This window comes from Protopterus annectens, chromosome 16.part0, assembly GCF_019279795.1.
Source record: "Protopterus annectens isolate FY-2018-M chromosome 16.part0, PAN1.0, whole genome shotgun sequence".
Taxonomy (NCBI): Eukaryota; Metazoa; Chordata; order Ceratodontiformes; family Protopteridae; genus Protopterus; species Protopterus annectens.
Window position 1 is genome coordinate 344,082,746 of NC_056750.1, and position 19,905 is coordinate 344,102,650.

At 40.1% G+C, this 19,905-nt stretch overlaps 1 protein-coding gene across 7 annotated transcripts in view; it reads left to right on the plus strand.

The window, feature by feature from the left end:
• The window catches only part of KYAT1 (kynurenine aminotransferase 1), a 1,131,910-nt gene that overhangs the window by 777,485 nt on the left and 334,520 nt on the right, over positions 1-19,905 (plus strand). For all 7 annotated transcript variants that reach the window (XM_044058797.1, XM_044058798.1, XM_044058802.1 and 4 more), the window contains one exon: positions 7,118-7,271. In XM_044058797.1, coding sequence (XP_043914732.1) covers positions 7,118-7,271 — 154 coding nt within the window. The remainder of the gene's footprint in view (positions 1-7,117; positions 7,272-19,905) is intronic.

Below are 19,905 nucleotides of genomic sequence, written 5' to 3' on the forward strand. Positions count from 1 at the left end.
GTCTATGTCAGGGATTTACTCTGGTCTTCGTGGTCTTGTCATGAAGGTAGCTCCCAATATAAGTTGGAGCCACTGTTGCATCCACAGACAAAGTTTAGCATGTAAGAACCTCCCTGGTGAATTAAAACTTGTTTTGGATGAAGCTGTGAAAGTGGTGAATTTTATAAAATCCAAGTCCACAAACTCAAGAATTTTCAAAGCTCTGTGTGAAGAGATGATGGGTCCTCATTCTACTCTGCTCCTTCATACAGAAGTAAGGTGGCTTTCTCGTGGTAAAGTACTTACCCGGCTGTTTGAACTTAGACATGAAGTCCAGGTGTTTTTTGAAGACAATCCTTTCTTCCTTGCTTCCAAGTTACATGACTGTAATTGGCTTCAGGCACTTGCATATTTATCAGATATTTTCCAGATTATAAACAAATTAAATTTGACATTTCAGAATAGCTCAATAACGATCTTCAATGTCTCAGACAAAATTGAATCTATGATTAAAAAAATAGATTTTTGGAGGTCATGTCTTGAAAATGGCCAAACTGAGGTATTTGAAAGTCTGCATAATTTCTTATCTGAAAACAAGCTTAATCTATCCCGGGAGATAAGGAAGAAAATAAATGAACACTTGAATGGGCTAAAATCGGACTTCCAGAAGTACTTCCCAAACTTGAAGAAGAAATCTATTGGATTTCAAATCCTTTTGAAGAACAATATGTCCAGGCAGCTAAATTATCAGTCAAGGAGAAAGAGAAGTTGATTGAACTTTCAACTGATAGTACTTTAAATGCTGAATTCAAAGGACACTTTCTTATTAACTTTTGGGCAAACATCAGCAGAGAATACGAACAGCTTTCTGACAAGGCCCTTTTGCCTCTTTTGCCATTTACAAGTACTGAACTAGCAGAGAGAGCTTTCTCTTCTTATGTCTTAATTAAAAACAAATATCGTAATAAGCTGAATGCAGTTCCAGATTTACGATTACACCTTTCATCAGTTGAACCCAATTTCAAAAAATTATGTGCCTCAAAACAAGCACAAGGCTCACACTAAATATGTGCAAGATAAAGTTGCTTAATAATTGTTTGTAGTTTGAAATTTTATTAAGTTTGAAATGTTTAATTGTATGATAACTTTATAACTTATTTATATGTATCGCTGATACATATATATATATATATATATATATATATATATATATATATATGGACTGTTTGTTCTTTATTATTAAAGATTGTTTTTTATTATTAAATTTTATTAGTTACATTTACAACACATACATTGGACATAAAAGCAACTATTACAAATGCCAACAATATGAGGGGTACAATTTCAGGGAAATGGATTGCCAAGGGGTACGCAAGTCAAAAAAGGTTGGGAACCACTGGTCTAAGCATTAAGCTGATATCTTTTAGTAGCCTATAGGTAAAATGGTTCTACAGTTATTAATTTGGTGTAAATGGGCAAAAGTTGACTCCCAGAGGTGCAACTAAGCTGATCCCAGAGAAACACATGGAGGCATTACAGCAGGGGTGCCAACAGTTTAAAGAGAAAATCCAGGATGATAGATATCTGAGCACCAAAGGCACAAGGAAGATTTTTTTGTGAGGGGGCTCCATGGATATCACCCCCTGGGAAAAATTTGTAATTTTGCATTATAAAATGTTTGTTTTAGAGCAGTTTTGTGACAGTTTTCTAGCATACAAAACTATCACATAACTGTTGTAAAATATGTATTGCTATCAACTTATTTATGCTATTGAATTGGATATCAGGTATTCTAGAAACAACAAACAATAAGCCTGCAGTAAAATCCACCAGAGCCAATGAATGGATCCAGGAAAAAGTGGCCTAGCAGCAACTTTAGACAGATAATTAACCACTTAATACTTTCATTTTGACTAGTCTAGTATCATAGTACTATCTGTAATTCAAACAACAGTACAAACAGCAAATGTCAAAAACCATTGCACAGATTGCACCAAGTGACTAGCGAGACTGGTTTGCTACAGTGAACAGTGAAAATGTAGTGATGGCAGTAAGTATGAAAACAGTTAACTATACATGCAGCGAACCCCAAACACAGCTACAGGTAAAACAATAATACTAGGCTTAATAGCTTTAGGTAAGACTTGGTCAATTTCTTTAGTATGGTTTCACTCAAAGTCATCGGGTGCTTTCTCCAGTAATATTTCTCACTGCTACCTGCTGATAACAGCAGATTGTGATCATGCAAAACAAACTCATAAAACTCACTGCAGGTCATGCTGTAATTCAGGAAAACCTGCATTTCAGCTTTCACCAAAGCAACAGTGGCTCTGTTTTGTTCTAAACTCCACTTGGCATTCATCAGTGAGAAAACTCTTTCCAGAAAGGCATTGCTGCCAGGCAATGACAACACGGCTAACACAGTCTTAAACAAGTTAACTGAAAATGCTTCAGTGGTACAAGCCACACTGAAAAACGTATGCCATTTGTCATATGGTGATGGCAGAGTCAAATCAACAACAGTGCATGCCAAACTTTCTTTAGCCATGCAGAATTCATCCACGTTAACTTCCTGGAGTAAGCCCATGGCAGCACACACAGTTTTTACATGTTTAAATTCTGGTGTTTTGCTGAGCGACAAATGACTTAGTGCAAAAGTGATACTTTCTTCTGAGAAATTAAACCACTTGTTCAGGTCCGTCAAACCCTTTTTGAAAGCAGAGCAAAAATTTTCCAAGATAGATGCTTGGAATGGCTGCATATCTTCATTTTTAAGAACAGCATGTGTTTTGTATCCAAAAAAACTTGTCTGCTTTGCGTGATTCAATTTTTGTTCTCAAGTCCTGCATTACTGGTTACATTTTAACCAACATCAAATCTTTCTGCTCCACTTTCTGGACAGATAATTCAAAAACACTGCAAATATTTTGCAGAAAGCATAAGTAAGCTTTCTTGATGTTAGTCTTTACTGATTCGTGATCCCGTGTGTCGTCTTCTATGCCCAGATTTCACAAACTCTCTTAGGGCATTTACTGCCTAGAGAACGAAATACGGAATGATCGCCGACCAAGATTCCAATAACTTATTGAAAACGGGACCCAGAGACAGCCATCTGCTTGGTATACATGTCTCAACAGTTTGTGGTACTCCCAAGTCTATGAATTAAAAAAACTTTTGCAGGTCCGTTCTGCGGTTCACTGATACTCTGAAGTGACTATAAATGGATGTCACCATTGTTTCAGCATCACAGTCCAGTTCATCAATTACCTTCTTCAGTGCGTTGTGAATCATGTGTGCATTGCAGTCAGTTTTAATGATCTTGTCATTTCTTTTCAGCATCTCTGTGACGACTGACTGCTTTTGCTCATAATTGACACTGGTATTATTGGCTGAATACGATGACATATGTGCAATGTCAAGACCATTCTCAACCAGGACCTGAAATATCATGTTTGCTACAGATGTAGAATGTTCATTATTGATCTCAACAAAGTCAAGAAGTTTTTTGTTAAAGCCATTTTACGCAGTAAAATACTAGACACATTTGTAAAACATCTTGAGATTCTTCAAATTTGATGCATCTGTTGACAACAGAAAATCTCAATGTGTTAGTCAAGTCCTTAACGATTGACTCGACTGACTTCAGTGCGAGGACACCAGTCACCAATGTTTCTGCCTTAGTGTGGCCACAGGTCATCTTCTTGCAAATGGCCAAGTCCGAATATAGCTGGTGATCAAACTTAACTCCACAGTCTGCAGCATTGTAAAAATGTGATGGCACATGGTGTGGTAGAGCCTCACCAACTCTGCTGCCGTTGCCTATATATTAACTCCAGTTAACAATGCTGCTGTCTTGAAAAAACTGTCAATGGCAGCCGATTTCATGGAATGTTGTGCTTTTATGCGAGTCTGCAAACGGCTGTGAGTTAGCAAGTCACTTTATCCACGATATGCCACCGATATGCTCTTTTTACAAACTGTACAGTGAGCAGTGAACACTTATTCTGGACTGATTCACACCATGAAAAATCAGTTTGCCATTCATGACACAACAGTGACATTCTCTTTTTAGCTTTCTCGGCCTTTACCTTCTTGGGTAGCGTGGCCATGCAGTCCTGGTCTGAATTACTATCCACGCTTACAATGCCTTGTCTTCTATCCATTAAGAATACAACACTCAACGAAATATGCTCAGTATCACAAAAATAAACAAATAAAACTAAAACATTAAACAGCAGAAACAGAAGCTTTAATGTTGTTATTCGACAAAACAAAAAACATAACTTTTAGGTGCAACCAATGAAAAAAATGAATTACTGGTATTTATAGCATGCTTTGAATGGGCAGCATAGGTCTGAACCTCTGAAAGGGCAAGTGTGGAGTATAGACTAGCAATGTGTGACAATTAGTCAAAATGTGCAACACCCTATTTTCACGCTCTGTGAAAATGTACAATTTCTGTGCGGCATGGTTGGAATGGTCTTTCTGCTAGAATTGAACACTTCATAGGTTTTGTATCAATTTAAACTGTCTAAATAAACACAAACCTCTCTACATGGGCATCATTGAGACTGCAGTACAATTACTGACTGCACTGTAATTCATTACAAAAGTTACTAGAATGTATTTTTTATCAACTTACATTTGCTACAGAATAAGTACGACATGGCATTGCTGATTATTCATATTAAAGAAACTGCATTGTTAGGCTTTTTCCCGGTTAGGGGTCGCCACAGCGGAACTCCAGTCCAGTAATGATTGGCAGTAGATTTTTACGAACGCCGAGGTGCCAGCTTGACGTTCAACCTTCAACGAAGGCACGCCCATTTACACATGTCTTTTGAACGCCCACCCAACTGCGGGGAGGACATGCAGACTCCACACAGAAGGCACTCCCTGCATGCCAACCAAGAATGGAACGGGAGAACCTCTTGCTCAAAAATTAAAACCATAGTCCACAACAGTCTTGCATCAACTTAAATTTGCTGAGCAGTCATCAGCATAAAAAAAAAATCACTTTTGTTCTACAATAAGCAGCCAGTTCACACACAGTCTGGTTACCCGGTCTGTCTGACTTTTTTGTTAATCAAATGTCAATAAATAAAATAAATTATGTATGCAGAAACAATTCATTCATTGCATTCTCTAACAAAGAAATAATTCTACTTAGCAGAAATGACTAAATGACACTAATCAACTATTTAATCAAAAAAACATGTACCAGTTTTTCCAACCCCTTTATATCCTCTCCTTTACCAACTAAACCATTAAATAGTTCAGTTACACAAATGACTGGTCTGGAGACAACCTACCCAGCCAGACTTTCACAGCAATCAAATGTCAATAAGTAAAATAATAAACAAATATGTAAATACTAAATGACTTTACCAAGTCATTAACAAATGAGCCCTACTCCTATCTTGGCAGTAGGAACCATAAAATGTACCTCTGCCTAATTAAGTGAAGAAGGAAACTCTAGGTGACAACCTTTCATCTCCAAAATGTGGAACACTTACTAACAGCTTACCAACAACTTCAACTAGGAAACTTGCAGGCTGGTTAAAATGCATTATTTTATAGTTATAAAAAGTAATTTTGATCATACCTGTCAACTGTCCCTGATTTTGCCTCAAATCTTAGCTTTGTTACTCTTAATCCCTCCTAAAACTGATTAACTTTTGAAGAAAAGGTGCTGAGCTTCACTTAATAAATAATGACAATAGAGTTATAGACTTCTTTTACTTCAGAAAATGTATAATAATTCACATATTCTTACTCAGTGAGTGTCTCATGTTAATAGCAGTAATATTTTAAGTGTCCCTGATTATTTCTGGATTTGTCTCTGATTAGTTGAGAGCTATGATGTAGATAAATAGATATGATTCAGGATTGTTTATCATGGATATGTAAAAAAAAAAAAGCAAATCTTAACTCTTACTAACTTATGACAGACCCTATCTATGTAGAACAACATCAAAGTGATACAAACAGCATCAGAAAATCAAATATTTAACTATTGCAGGCATTTTCATCAAGTGTTAACATTAAATAGCACACTTTTCTTATTCACTAGTTTTTAGTTATCTTGTTATAAAGGTGCCAGTCATTGTCAATCATCACTTCAGCTCCATAAGTCCACAACCCCCTGTGCTGTAGAGAAGGCAGGCAAGATCATGAATAAAAAAAAAATCCAAATGGAACAACAAAGCCCTCAAGATTATCTAGCAAATGGTTTCCCACAATACTCTTTTCAAAGGTGTTGCAGTGGTGCAAAACCTGTAGCAGCATGCCATTGGATGACTTCTGTGTGTGCCCTCATTGGCTTGCTTTGCGTTAGAAGTTATCAGATTTGCTCATATACTGCAATGCCGATTGGCTGTAATTGCAGTATATGAGCCAATCAAAAAACACAAAGCGAAGCCACCACTGTTCAATTTGGAACAGTGGAAAAGTGACTCTTGGCTATGTAAATGAGTGTTCTGCACAATCCGGAGCATTTGATTGGTAAGATGGGCAGTAAACAACGCCTGGTACCAATAATAAAATTTAAAATCCAATCAATTCTTTGCCAAACCTCAAATCCAGGACTTTTTACTTCCTGGACAGGCACTGTCCAGGACACAGGACACAAGACTGAAAAACAGGACTGTCCAGGAAAGTCCAGGACGATTGGCAATGATATATCACAGAGCTTACTTTTGCAGTTCTGTCTCATACAGAGGAGTTAACTGCATAATAAGTAAATCAAGTTATAGAAGGTTGTTAGTGATCATATATCTAGTCAGACCAGAGACATTAGCCAATTGCAACTAGTTACATTTTGTCCATGGTTATCTGTTCCACTTCATTAATACAGCTAGTTAGTTAGTAACTGCATTTACAGTTTTCAGAAATGTAAGTTCTATAAGAATGCTCCACTTGAACTGCCTTCATTCTTTGTAGCATTGTCCTATTACAGTCACTCCCACAGGTTCATTAAATGTTGTTTGATTGCACTATTTCATGTGTCATATGTGAGTAAAGAGATATCATTGAGATAATATCTGCACATTAACATCATATTAATGGTGTCTACCTGCTCAGGAAGATTAAATAAATTTGGGCTGATGTTTAATATAAGTAATCAATTTATTTTTAGGGTGGAGTTTACACAGTTGGTAGTGGAACACAAGGTAAATGTTAATCTTGGACAAGGATTCCCAGACTTCTCCCCTCCAGAATTTGCAAAAGAATACTTCAAGGATGCCTTATTTGAATCAGGTGGCATGCTGAACCAATACACAAGAGCATTTGTGAGTATTTTATCACTTTAATGTTAATTATTTTAGAGCATCATTTGTGTTTGCTTATGTTACTGTCATTGTTTAATTTTCATCACAGGGGGAAAGAGAGACACTGAGATACTATTATGAGGATTATTAGTTAAGGCTTGAAAGACCATTATTTCCACAGGACGTCCTGGAAAAGTCTGAAGAGCTAAAATGCATAAGGCATGAGATCAAGACTGCACATTAAATGTAAAGAAGAGCTAATTTAACTTCTAGCCACCTTTTTTAACCCATCACAGGATATTAGTTGGGTACCTACTTTTGACTTAGATGATGCCTTTCCAAAACTATAAAAGTAGAGGCGAGGTATATGTGTATTGCAAGGGTATGATCCTGAAGTCTTAAGTGAGATGCTAATAGTTTCTTTAGTTAATGAAAAGGTCATATTGTTTTTAAAAGATATGTGGGCACATGACCAAAGGCAGCTTGGATTTTCACATGAGAGTTATAACAGACAAACCTAATAAATTTCTTTCAACAATTAACCAACTTTGATATTTTGAGAAAGGGATAGCATGTGCTGTTCATTGATTTTGGCAAGGTCCTTCTGACTTTTCTACAGTGGAAATTGCAGTGTATTTAGAGTAGTACAGTGAAAGGGCACATTTAACTGTCTCCAGAGATGAAATGTGGCAGGCTGAATAAACCTACAATTGTTTTTTTTCCTCAGTAAAACATGCAGAGAGTTGCATTGAGATAAGTTTAAATGTAAATGCTTAATTTGTATAAAAAGTATTGTAAATCTTGTAGAATAAAATGTACAGAATTAAAATATATAATACTACTACATTTGTCTAAGGGTCAGCTCCCGGTGTTTTCTCCCATCTACCTGATGAATCCGGGCATCTTGGGGCAATGCAGTAATTGCCTCATGTACACAGACAACCCTCTCCTCCTACCACCCAACACTACAACCTGTGAGAGATGCACTTATATAGCCAAACTGGAAGCAAAGCTCTCTTCACCCAAGACAGGACTAGACAGTCAAGAGGAGAAGGTAAACACTTGCACCACACCACACTCAGCACATAGTCCCTCAAAACCTACACCACCAAAACACACACATAGAAGCACGAAACACACACCTATATTCGCGGAGGCTCTCAGTAAAAACTTGCCCAAGCAACAGGGACCTCCAAAGCAGAAACACAAGCAACCTCCACCCCCCAACACAATTCAAATGACACATAGCCCACAAACTCAGTGTGCCACTCAACCACAGGCATAAGGCATAACAACGTACCAAACACTCTAGTCGTAGGTGACTATAGTCAGGCACACTGATGTTCCACTCACCAGGTTAAACAAGGAGAAAGTTACTGTCAGCTGCCTGTCGGGTGTCAGGATCCGGCACATAACGCATGCACTCAGGTCACTCCACAACAAGTACAAATATGACTCTGTCATTGTCCATGTTGGTGTGAATGACCTGAGACGTACCTCATTGGACTACATGATAAGGGACATGGAGGAGCTGTCCGATTTTGTAGCCCAGGCAGGTATGACCCTAGCCCTGAGTAGCATCCTGCCATCACCCAGAATGATACCACAGTACAAGGACAAAATGATTGACTTCAACAATTGGCTAAGCTTCTGGTGTCATTCTAAGGGGATCCAGTATCTGTCTGCCTGGGATGACATGATCGACAAGCCATGATGCTTTGCCAGAGATGGCCTGCACCTGTCGCCCCTGGGATTCCGGATACTGGCTAAGGCTCTAGCCACCCCTATAGTGCCTTTTTTAGGCAAGGTTCAAATGACAAATTCACCACCCTAACAGGTACAGGCAAGAAGAATGTGAGGGTATTGCTACTCAATGCTAGAAGTCTAAACCTCAAAATGCACTCTCGAGGCACTCCTTAAAATGGAGAACATCGACATCTGTGCAGTGACAGAGACCTGGTTCAAGGCTCCAGAGAGTACCCCTGCATTACCAGGCTATAATTCATACCACACCTTTCGGCCACCTAACCTGGACCGAAACACTAAAGGCGGAGGCGTGTCCATATTCATTAAGGATATCCATATCTCCAGGCTAGTTGCTCAGCATAATGCATCCGAGATTATCCAAGTACAACTAACTCTGGGCAAGACCACAATCCAAATTGTAGCTTGCTACAGATCCCCCACCATGCCCCAGGATTCCCACTCCTCATTTCTTAATACACTGAAAAATATTAGGGTACAACCTAACACCCTAATAATGGGCGATTTCAACTACCCTACCATTAACTGTGAAAACTTCTCATGTACCAACTCTTGTGCTCAACGTTTTCTGGAATTCATAAATTCCAATGCTATGGATCAACTTATCCACACCCCCACCAGGGGCAGCAATATCCTAGACCTGGCTATTACCAACATGGGCAACCGGTGCTCCACACCAGAGGTCAATTCCTCATTGGTCAGATCCGACCATAAGCTAATCACCCTAGACATCCACATCCCTCCCCCACCCCCCATTAGGGAAACCACAGTAGAAAATTTCTCCAAAGCCAACTTCACGCTTCTTAAGACAGAAGTGGCAAACTTCACGACACCCATGCTGACGGACAATAGAGGTATGACTGCTGAATCCTACACAAATGCACTTTATAAGCACTTACATGAGTGCATGGATCGTGCAATCCCTAACAGAACCAAGATGCTATCCTCCAAAAAAGGAAGCCAATCTGGTGGTCCCCTGCCATAAACAAACTCTACAACAGAAGAAAGAAACTGTTGCAAAAGAGTAAAATCCCATGATTGGAGAAACTCCTGGTCAGCTTCAGTAAGAAGCTGAGATCCCTCATAAAATCCTCCAAAGCTAGTTATGAAAACAAAATTGCCACTGACTCTAAAGACAACCACAAAGCATTCTATAGCTATGTCAAGAATCTCAATGGCAACACTCAGATCTGCTCTGAGTTACAGCACAATGGCACTAAATATACAGAACCAATGGATATTGCCAACATCCTGGCAGATAGGTTCAGTGCTAACTTTACCCCTCTGTCATCCCCTAAAGGGCCCATCTCTATACCAGAAGAATGCAAAGTTCCTGTAATCACGGCTGCACAGGTAAAAAACACACTATCCAAAGCCAAGAACACAGCATCCATGGGACCTGACAACATCCCAGGCTGTGTTCTACATGAAATACAGAACGAACTGGCTCCCCACCTAAGTACCATGTTCAATCATAGCCTCACCTCAGGCTATGTGCCCACTGAATGGCGCACAGTAATGGTTATCCCACTCCACAAAAGGGGAGCCACCACAGACCCCGAGAACTACTGCCCCATTAGCCTAAAGAGCCTGGTCTGCAAGGCCATGGAAAGTATCATCATTGAACTTATAAACAAAGACATTGGTAATCTCCAAACTAAGGACCCCACCCAGTTCGGGTTTGTAAAAGGCAGATCATGCCTCCTAAACCTTATAGACTTCTTTGAAGCAATCCCCAAAGCCGCAGACGAGGGTAAGGTTGCATATCGCCTACTCAGAAGCAATCTCTGCCTAACATACAAAGCTGTGTCAAACCCAGAGCAGTTGGAGCATGCTCCACTTAAAAAAATCCCAATTCCTCTGAGCTACACGCTATAGGGGCCTAAACCTTTTCACCACAATAAACAGAACATGCTGGAGGGATAGATTCCTGTCCCAGAGACTTTCCATACTCTGGAACAAACTACCTATCTCTATCAAACAAAGCTCCTCATTAGCACTCTTTAAGAAGAGTCTTGATGATTGAATGGGAAATAGGAAATTCACCCCAGGTGTCACCTCTGTGGCCCTGCTCTACAGGGGCACAGGAAAATAATTTTCTTGGGTGGCAAAAGCCAGGGTATCTTTTTGGCTAGACTTATATAGGCCCTAGGACCAATAGCCTAGTACCTACCTATGAACTGGATGCCTGGCAATCTACTGATATTGTGATTGGTCCTTTGGTGGGGGAGAGAAGGGTAAAGTTGGCACTGAATCTGTTGGCCAGTATATTGGCAATATCTGTTGCCTCGGTATAGGAGGTGCCATTGTGGAACAGCTCCGAGCAAATCTTGGTATTGCTGTGGAGATTCTTTACATAACTATAAAGGCCTTGTGGTTGTCTTTACTATCTGCTGCAATTCTGTTTTCATAGCTAGCTTTAGAGGATTTGATGAGGAATCCCAACTTTTTGTTGAGGCTGATAAGGGAGTTTTTCCTGTCTTGAGATTTCACCTTATTTCTCATCAGTTTCCTCCTTCTGTTTTAGAGTTTGTTTATGGCAGGGGACCACCAGATTGGCTTCCTAATTTTGGAGGAGAACGTCTTGGTTCTATTGGGTATGGCGAGATCCATGCATTTGTGTACGTGTTCATACAGAGCATCAGTGAATGAGTCGGTAGTCATGCAGCTGTTCTCCAGTTGCATGGGTGCCGTGAAGTTAGCCACCTCTGTTTTTAGGAGCCCAAAGTTAGCTTTGGAGAAGTTTTTCATGGTGGCTACCTTTGTGGGTGTGTGTGTGTGTGGCTTTCCAACGTGATTAGTTTGTGGTCGGATCTAACCAGGGAGGAGTTGACTATTGGTACAGAGCAACAGTCACCCATGTTAGTAATGACTAGGTCAAGGATGTTGCTACTTCTAGTGGGGGTAAGAATGAGCTGGTCCAGGGCATTGGAATTAATGAATTCCAGGAAATGTTGAGCAAGTGTATTGCTACATGAGTAGTTTTCCCAGTTAATGGAGGGGTAGTTGATGTCGCCCAGTATGAGAGTGTTAGGTTGGACCCTAATATTCTCCAGGGTGCTTAGGTACGTGGAATGGGAGTCTTGGGTCATGGTTGGGGACTTATAGCAGGCTACGACCTGAATTGCTGTCCATACATATGCCTGCTTACCAACACTGGACCTATCTAGTGATATACCCACATGTTTAAATTACACACACACACATGCACACTTTTATATATACTCATATAACTACTTATAGCTACTACTTTGGACTGCTGTCCTCCTCATCAGTACACATTTTTTGACTCCTCCCTCATCTGCACACTACTCAGTTCTTCCCCTGCCCACAGGCTCATACCATACAGCTTTCTGCACACAACCTAACTACTGTCCACTACCTTTACTATCTTTGTACCACCCTGCAAACATCTCCCCACCCTTTACCACATGTCTTTTTCTCCATTTCTCATAACACTCCTTTCATTTATATATCATACGGCCATTATCTTACCAAACCTCCATCGTCTTCCACCCACCATCTAAACTCTCACCCTCAAAAAATCACAGTGACAGTAAGTCAGTTGCTACTGTTTTATAACTCACAGCCCAAGCTCACTTCAATAACTAGTATAATATTCCCACATAATATCCCAACTCCATCACAAACACACATACATTACATCAGAAAGCCATCTTTCTCTCTCTCTCTCTCTGTCTATCTTTCCTTCTCTGTACCAATATACATGCTCAGATCTGTTTTCTTGTAGAGATATTAACGTTAAGAATAGCACTTTTCAGCAGTACTGAAAGTCAGATACAAATACAAATGGCTCCATACCTCTACTCACCCCACCTCCATCCTGAAACTTAGCAGACATATTCACCCTAACCCCAGACCCACATATCAACTACCCAGCATGGCCCACCCATTCCTTTCCAGTGCTCCCAATACAGTATTCCCATAAAGTAATGAATGTAATCTCATTCTTTTCAATATTAACCTCATATGTATCTGCAACAAAATTCATGATATCCATGCATGTCTAGATTTTTACTCCCTAGACATTCTAATTGGCACTTTAAACCTGACTAAAACAAGAAATAACTGACAGTGAAATTATTCCCTCAGGTTTTAACATACACAGAATGGAGATAACTGCAAAGAGCATGTGGTATTGCTATTATTTATAAAAAAAACAACTTAAAAATAACTCCAGTCCATATAAATATCCCAGCAATTTAATAATACTGAATTACTGATTGCATACCTCATAATCAACCTAATGAAATCTGTATGTATTTTAACAATATACATCCCACCAGGCAACAGCATCACCACAGCTGAAAACATCTTACACTGGATATATAACAACATTCCCCAGGAAACCTTCATCTTAGGTGGCCTAAATATAGACTGGCTTTTCATAAACAGCAGCAACCCCAAGGACTCTATTCACCTATTTGGATTCACCCATCTAATAAGCTCCGCCACCTGAATCAACAAAGGGACTAACAGGCAATCCACGCTGGACTGGATATTGACAAACAAACCCCATATTATACAATCCTCTGGTTGCTTACCAGATATTGTAAGTGGCCACCTCCAAAACTATGTAATCAGACAACAACATGGCTCACCTAAACAAATAATGTATAAACTAGTATGCAATTTAACCAAATTTGACAAAGGTGCATTTATTACAGCCATGTCCCACTACAACTGGAATGTATTAAAGGTAATGCCCCTAGATGAAGCAGCTACTCACTTCAATTACATGTTCCTAAAATTACTAAATTATTTTGCAGCAGCTAGGACAAGAAGGGTAAAAACTAACACAGCACCATGGCTGACAAAAGAGACCAAACAGCTCATGCTGCAAAGAGATAAAGAATAGAATAAGAATAAAACACAACATGCCTACCAACATTTTAGATATCTCAGAAACCGTACCAAGATCCTTGTTAAATCTGACAGGAAATCATATTACAGTAATCTCCAACAAAAGCATCAAAACAACCCCAAGCTGTTTTGGTGTGCTCTAAATAAATTATTATTCCCTGTCCATACCACTACACCCTGTTCTTCTTCTTCAGACAACAGACTCCATTGCCATTCATTTCAGCACTTATTTTATCCAGTCAGTTCTATCACTAATTAATGACCACCTCACTTCACCCCTTGAACTTTCATCTGTTCTCAAAAGCAACACACTGTCTTTTAGTTTGCAGCCCGTCCCAATGCCAGCAGTAAAAAGTTACTACCCAAATTAAGGCAACAACCTCAGTTGCTGATAACCTTCCCGATGAGTTCCTCAAAATAGGTGCAGAAGCACTAGCCTTTCCTGTCTCCATTCTGATTAACTGGTCAATAACTGAAAACTATGTTTTATCCTCTGGGAAAAAATCCATTATTTTACCTCTTCACAAAGGAGGTACTTCAGCAGTGTTAAAAACCTCTAGACCTATTGCTATTGTATCATCCCTCTCAAAAATCCTTGAGAAATGTATTCACTCTCAGCTTATGAAATATATAACCAAACACAACCTTCTGTCCAACATCTAGCATGATTTCAGGCCCAACCACAGTATTACTACTGCTCTCCACAACTTCATTGACATAGTAAACTAATACAGAAATGAGGGCAACCTTGTTGCTTCATTTTTCCTTGACCTTTCCAAAGGATTTTACAGTGTCCCACCAAAAGCTCCTTTCTGAGCTTACAATTCTAGGTCTCACTTACCCATCCTTCTCCTGGTTTTACTATTACTTATGCAACCATCAGCAGGCAACTAAATGGCAGCAAAACCTTTCAGCATTTCAACCAATCTCTGTTGATGTTTCCCAAGGGTCAATACTCAGCTAAATTCTATTTAATATTTTCATAAATAAACTTCATACCACTACAACACTTGCCACTCTCTTACAATATGCAGATGATTCAGCCCTTATTTGCTCAAGCCATCCATAACAAAATTACAGGAAATCTCACAAAAATCTTTCACTGGCATTGAAATATGACTAAAAATACTAACGTCTTGCTTAATGCCCCAAATTTTTTTTCCAGAAACACACATTTCATATTACGTCAAATAATAACAGAAAAATAGAACCGATAAGCCAAACTAAACTACTCAGTTACAACAAATGACATCCTCATATCTGATCACCATATAATTCATTCCATCAAAAAAACTCACCAAAAACTCAGCTCCATCTATAGGGCCAAACACTGCCTGACAGATGAAACAAGGATTACCTTAACAGCAGCATACCTCCTTTATTCTCTATTAAGTGATTCCACTATTCTTACAAATATCAACACTACATATAAAATGAAACTAGCCTCCTGCTACTACAAAATAACTAAAATTTCAACCAACCAACCTTATAAAACACACAACTACATTGCATTAAAACAGTTAAAATGGCTTGAACTCCCAAACCAGTTGACATAGTCACAACTAATCACTGCCTACAACCTGTTGTACTCTCCAAATGCCCAGCATTACAAAATACTTTATTCTACTATTTACCCACTAGAGACCTTTGCTCTAGCAATAAACTCTTATTGTGTATCAGTAAGACATTCAAAACCGCTGGAGACTGACTCTACTCCCATTATGTGTCAAAACTCTGTTTTGAAATCCCCACACATTTAAAACAGATAGAAAGCTTAAATAGTTTCAAAACTTTGCTTAACCAACATCTGTGCCAAAGATGGCTCTTCTGTTCCTGCTGACCTGGCTAGCTTTACTCAGAATACTTTTCTCCTACCGTTATAGCCGCTTTGCTTTCTAACCTTTTGTACCATATTGCTCCTCCTCATACTACACTTATTTCCTAAACTCTTACTCTTCTTCCTTCTCTCCCACCTCACAACTAACTACAACTCCTTCTCTATCCATTTATCTTTGTGCTCATTTCCATAATTTCTCCTTTTATATCTCTTATCATCAATTTTTGAGATACATTACTACTTGTTTGTCTGTGATTTATTGCTAACCTCAAAAGCACCCCTGTTTGATCTTTTCCCTGCAACCATCATGCTATAAAAACATTTACTGGTATTGTATTTTCTTTTTCTATTCAATAAGTAGCAAATTTACGATCTGATGTTGTCAGTTTTTATTTTATCCTTGACATATGGACTCTGTTCCGGGTTTCAGAAATGACTCCGCCATTACTACAGCCCCGCGGTAGCTAAAAACTCTCGAGCCTAACTCTTATCCACAATGCTGCGCTCCCAGTTAACTCAGATCTTGTTTGCCGCCTTCTCTGACAGACGCATTCGCCATTGCTCTCGAGCTAAGTGATTTGTTTTATATATATATATATATATATATATATATATATAGGTTTACCTTTATAAAGGCGATACAGTCGGGTGAACAGCAAGTGTTCGAAAGGCTGTTTGCAAATTTTGCAAACGCCAAAAAAAAAAAAAGGTTCGAATGTGCAATGAGCAAATGCACCGTGACATTCACTCATTGTACATTCGGCATTGTGGGGCAGATTGCGCTATAGTGGGGATTGGGAAATGGTTCCTTTCCCCACTGTAGTGCGATCTCTGAGTTAGAATAATAAAGTAGGGGGGTGCAGGGGGGCTTGCCCCACTGCTTTACACTTCATTTTGTTTTCTTTTTTTTTGTTTGACATTAATGTTCGAAAAACAGCAAATCTGCTTTTCGATTTGCTATTTTTTGAACATTAAGGACTGTCGACGTTTTCACTTTCGTAGTTTTGAGTCGCTCATATGCGCACTCGAACTACTGTGATTCGAGTTTATGAAGGTAAACCCATATATATATATATATATATATATATATATATATATATATATATATATGACAGCTACTGTATTCCAAATACTTTCCTTCTTGTTATAGCTAATTTACTAACTTTATAACCCTTCCCATTTCATTCATTCTAAGTATTTGATCTTTTACTCTCCTTTTTTTCTTTTGTCATTGTATACCTCACTGTAATTTTAACTATCATTTCTGATAGTTTCGTTCCTCTTCTTTCCCTAACCGTTAAAAAAAAAATAAATAAATAAAAAAAAATCTGTTTATTGTTCTTAGTAGTGAGTGTTTTCTGTTTGTGAGGACTTTCTCCTGTGTGTGTGTGTGTGTGTAGTGTATGGCTGGCTTTTTTGCGCCACTGTTGATTAAAATAATGTCTGATAAACCTAAAGTCCCTTCTGGCTTCAAAAGATACCAGAAAAGCAGACACAAAATTCCTATGTCTGATTCACATTTGTTTTGTGTTTATTGCTTGGGCCCTGTTCACCTTCAAGAGGTGACTCAGACTCCTCAGAGGTGACCTCTGTCTGGCATACAAAACGATCTCGGGCCCCGCCTTGATGGGAATGCTGCATATCCGCAAGTCAAACTCCACTCGAATAACCCGCACATGCGGCTTCAGTGTGGTCTGTGACATCAATAGGACTTGTTGGTGGGACAGATTTGTGTCCCAGGGACTCCCCCCATCTGTGGAATAGACTCCCTTTCCATGTCAAGCAGAGTACCTCTTTATCCCTTTTTAGTGCAACCTGGATAACTGGATGGGAAATAGAAAATACATCCCCGAGATTGCACCCGTGTCCCTGCTGGACAGGGAGATCGGGTGCTGATTTGTCTATACATGGGATAAACTCTTGGCTAGGTTTATAAGGGCCTCAGGGCCAATAACCTAGTAACTTCCTATGATCCTATGTCATGGTTTCAATCACAGAGCCCTAGTGGAAAGAAAAAAATAAACTACTTTTGAAGGATATGATTCCATAAGCCTTTGGTGAGGGTATATCTGGCTCAGAAAAGGCCAAGAGCAAGACCAGTGTGTCTTCCCCTTCTTCCTCCACGAAGACATTTCAGAAATGTAAAAAAGAGAAGTCTGTTGGTGCCTTCTACTCCCTCAGCACTGTCTTCAAAAAAATCAAGGTCATTGGTTCCATTAGAGTCCTTGGAACTGACTGACTGTGTAACCAAAACCTTGGTCCTGAGGTGATCTACTGAACCGAGAATATCAGAACAGACTAAATCTTCGATACCTAAGATGTTGGTACAGGATCATCCTGAATCTTCCATACCAAAATTAACGGTGCAGTCATCTCCCTTATTGTTGATTGCCTTGGCAGAGAGTGAGCATTTTGAAGGGGCAGCCATGGTGGTGCAGCGGGTAGCATTGCCGCCTCACAGCAGGAGGTTCACAGGTTAAATTCTCAGCTGGGGTTCCTTCTGTGCGGAGTCTGCATGTCCTCCCTGTGGTCACGTGGGTTTCCTCTGGGTGCTCTGGTTTTCTCCCACAACCCAAAGACATGCGGTCAGTGGATTGGACACTCCAAACTGGCCCTAGCTGTGAGTGTGTGCATGTGTGTGCCTTCTGTGGAAGGTTGGGCATCGGGCTGGCATCTCAAAACCGTAAAAAATTTGCTGCCAATTGTTCTGCGGACTGTTGTTCCACTGTGGCAACCCCTAGCCAGGAAAAGCCAAAAGAAGAAGATGAAGAGTGAGCATTTTAAGGAGCCATACATTATGGTTCTCTCGAGAATGTCATATTCTTCCTCTGGTGACCCCTTTCCAGGAAGGTTGCCTTTGCCCTTTCTTGAAAGACCAAATTCACCCCCCATTCTTTCTACCTGTTCCACCAAAAGCTTAACTGAGGGTGATGTAGAGAGGCTAGAGAATAAGATACTCTGGGCGAGAGAATTGTCAGGTACCTCTTTGGGCCCCAACGTGTTTAGGAGCCGAACTTTCCTTCACCCCTCTGGTTTTTCCTCCTCTGACTTCATCTGAAGCCATAGAGTTTTCAGCTCCAAGCCACCTGGTGCTGACTGCATCAGTTCTGGAGATATGTCTATCTTCGGAACCGGTTCTTGCTCTGAGGTCTTCAGTCCAATTGGATCCGGAGACCTCTTGGAGCCATAGCTGTTTTGTCGGCTCCAAGGGGCTAGACTAGATTCCTATTTTTTGGAGCTTTATCTGCACCTTGGAGCATCAGCATGGATCAGCTCAGCTCTTGTCTTGGAAGCTGTCTTTGTGGAGCGGGGTGTGACCATGGTTCCGAGGCAGTCTTTCTCAGTTCTGGGCTCTCTTCCCTCTTCAGGAGGGCCAACTTTTAAGGCAATGGGGAGAGCCCTGACTGCTGCAGTCAAACAGTCGGCCCCTTCCACTTCGGAGCAAATATCCTTTTCCTCCTCACACCCAGATGTTCAACCTGCACTCCCACTGGATCAGCAGGTGCCGAAAGCACAGGAATCCCAGATAATTTTTTTCCTCTTCTGATACCTCCCCAGACCACCCCACAGAGGAGGTCCCTAAGAAGTGAAAGTATAAGAGGCAACACTTAGATTCTTCACAAGAATCAATCATCAAAGACACCAATTTCGATGAAGGGAAAGGATCCATGATGTCACCCCCTGATGCTGTCTCCTTTGGAGACATTCTGGAAATATTAAAACAGAGGGGTGACTGGAAGTCCCAAAGTCCCTGTTCTGAGGAGTTAGTGCACCTGTAGGCTTAAACTTCACTGTCTACCTCTTGGGTGACACCACCAGCTGACAAGCTCATTCAGTTGATCTCTCAGCGGGCGTGGAAGGCTACTGACACCATTGAATCTATCCCCAGGAGACCTGACAAAATTCTGTGTGCACCTGAAGGCATACACTTCTGGGCCAAAGGGTTAGCTGTTGATGCCATGCTCATGGTGGCAGCCTCAAAGAAGGAAATGGGCGATGAGAATTCCTCTATCCATCCACCCATTAGAGAGTCTCGGGCAATGGATAGATTTGGAAAGTGGGTCTTTGCATCATTGAGTTTTGCCTTAACGTCTTTGAATTTTTTGGCATACTTTACCACAGTACAAATGGATCTAGACAAGGAGTTATCAGATAGCCTGGCAGGAGCCG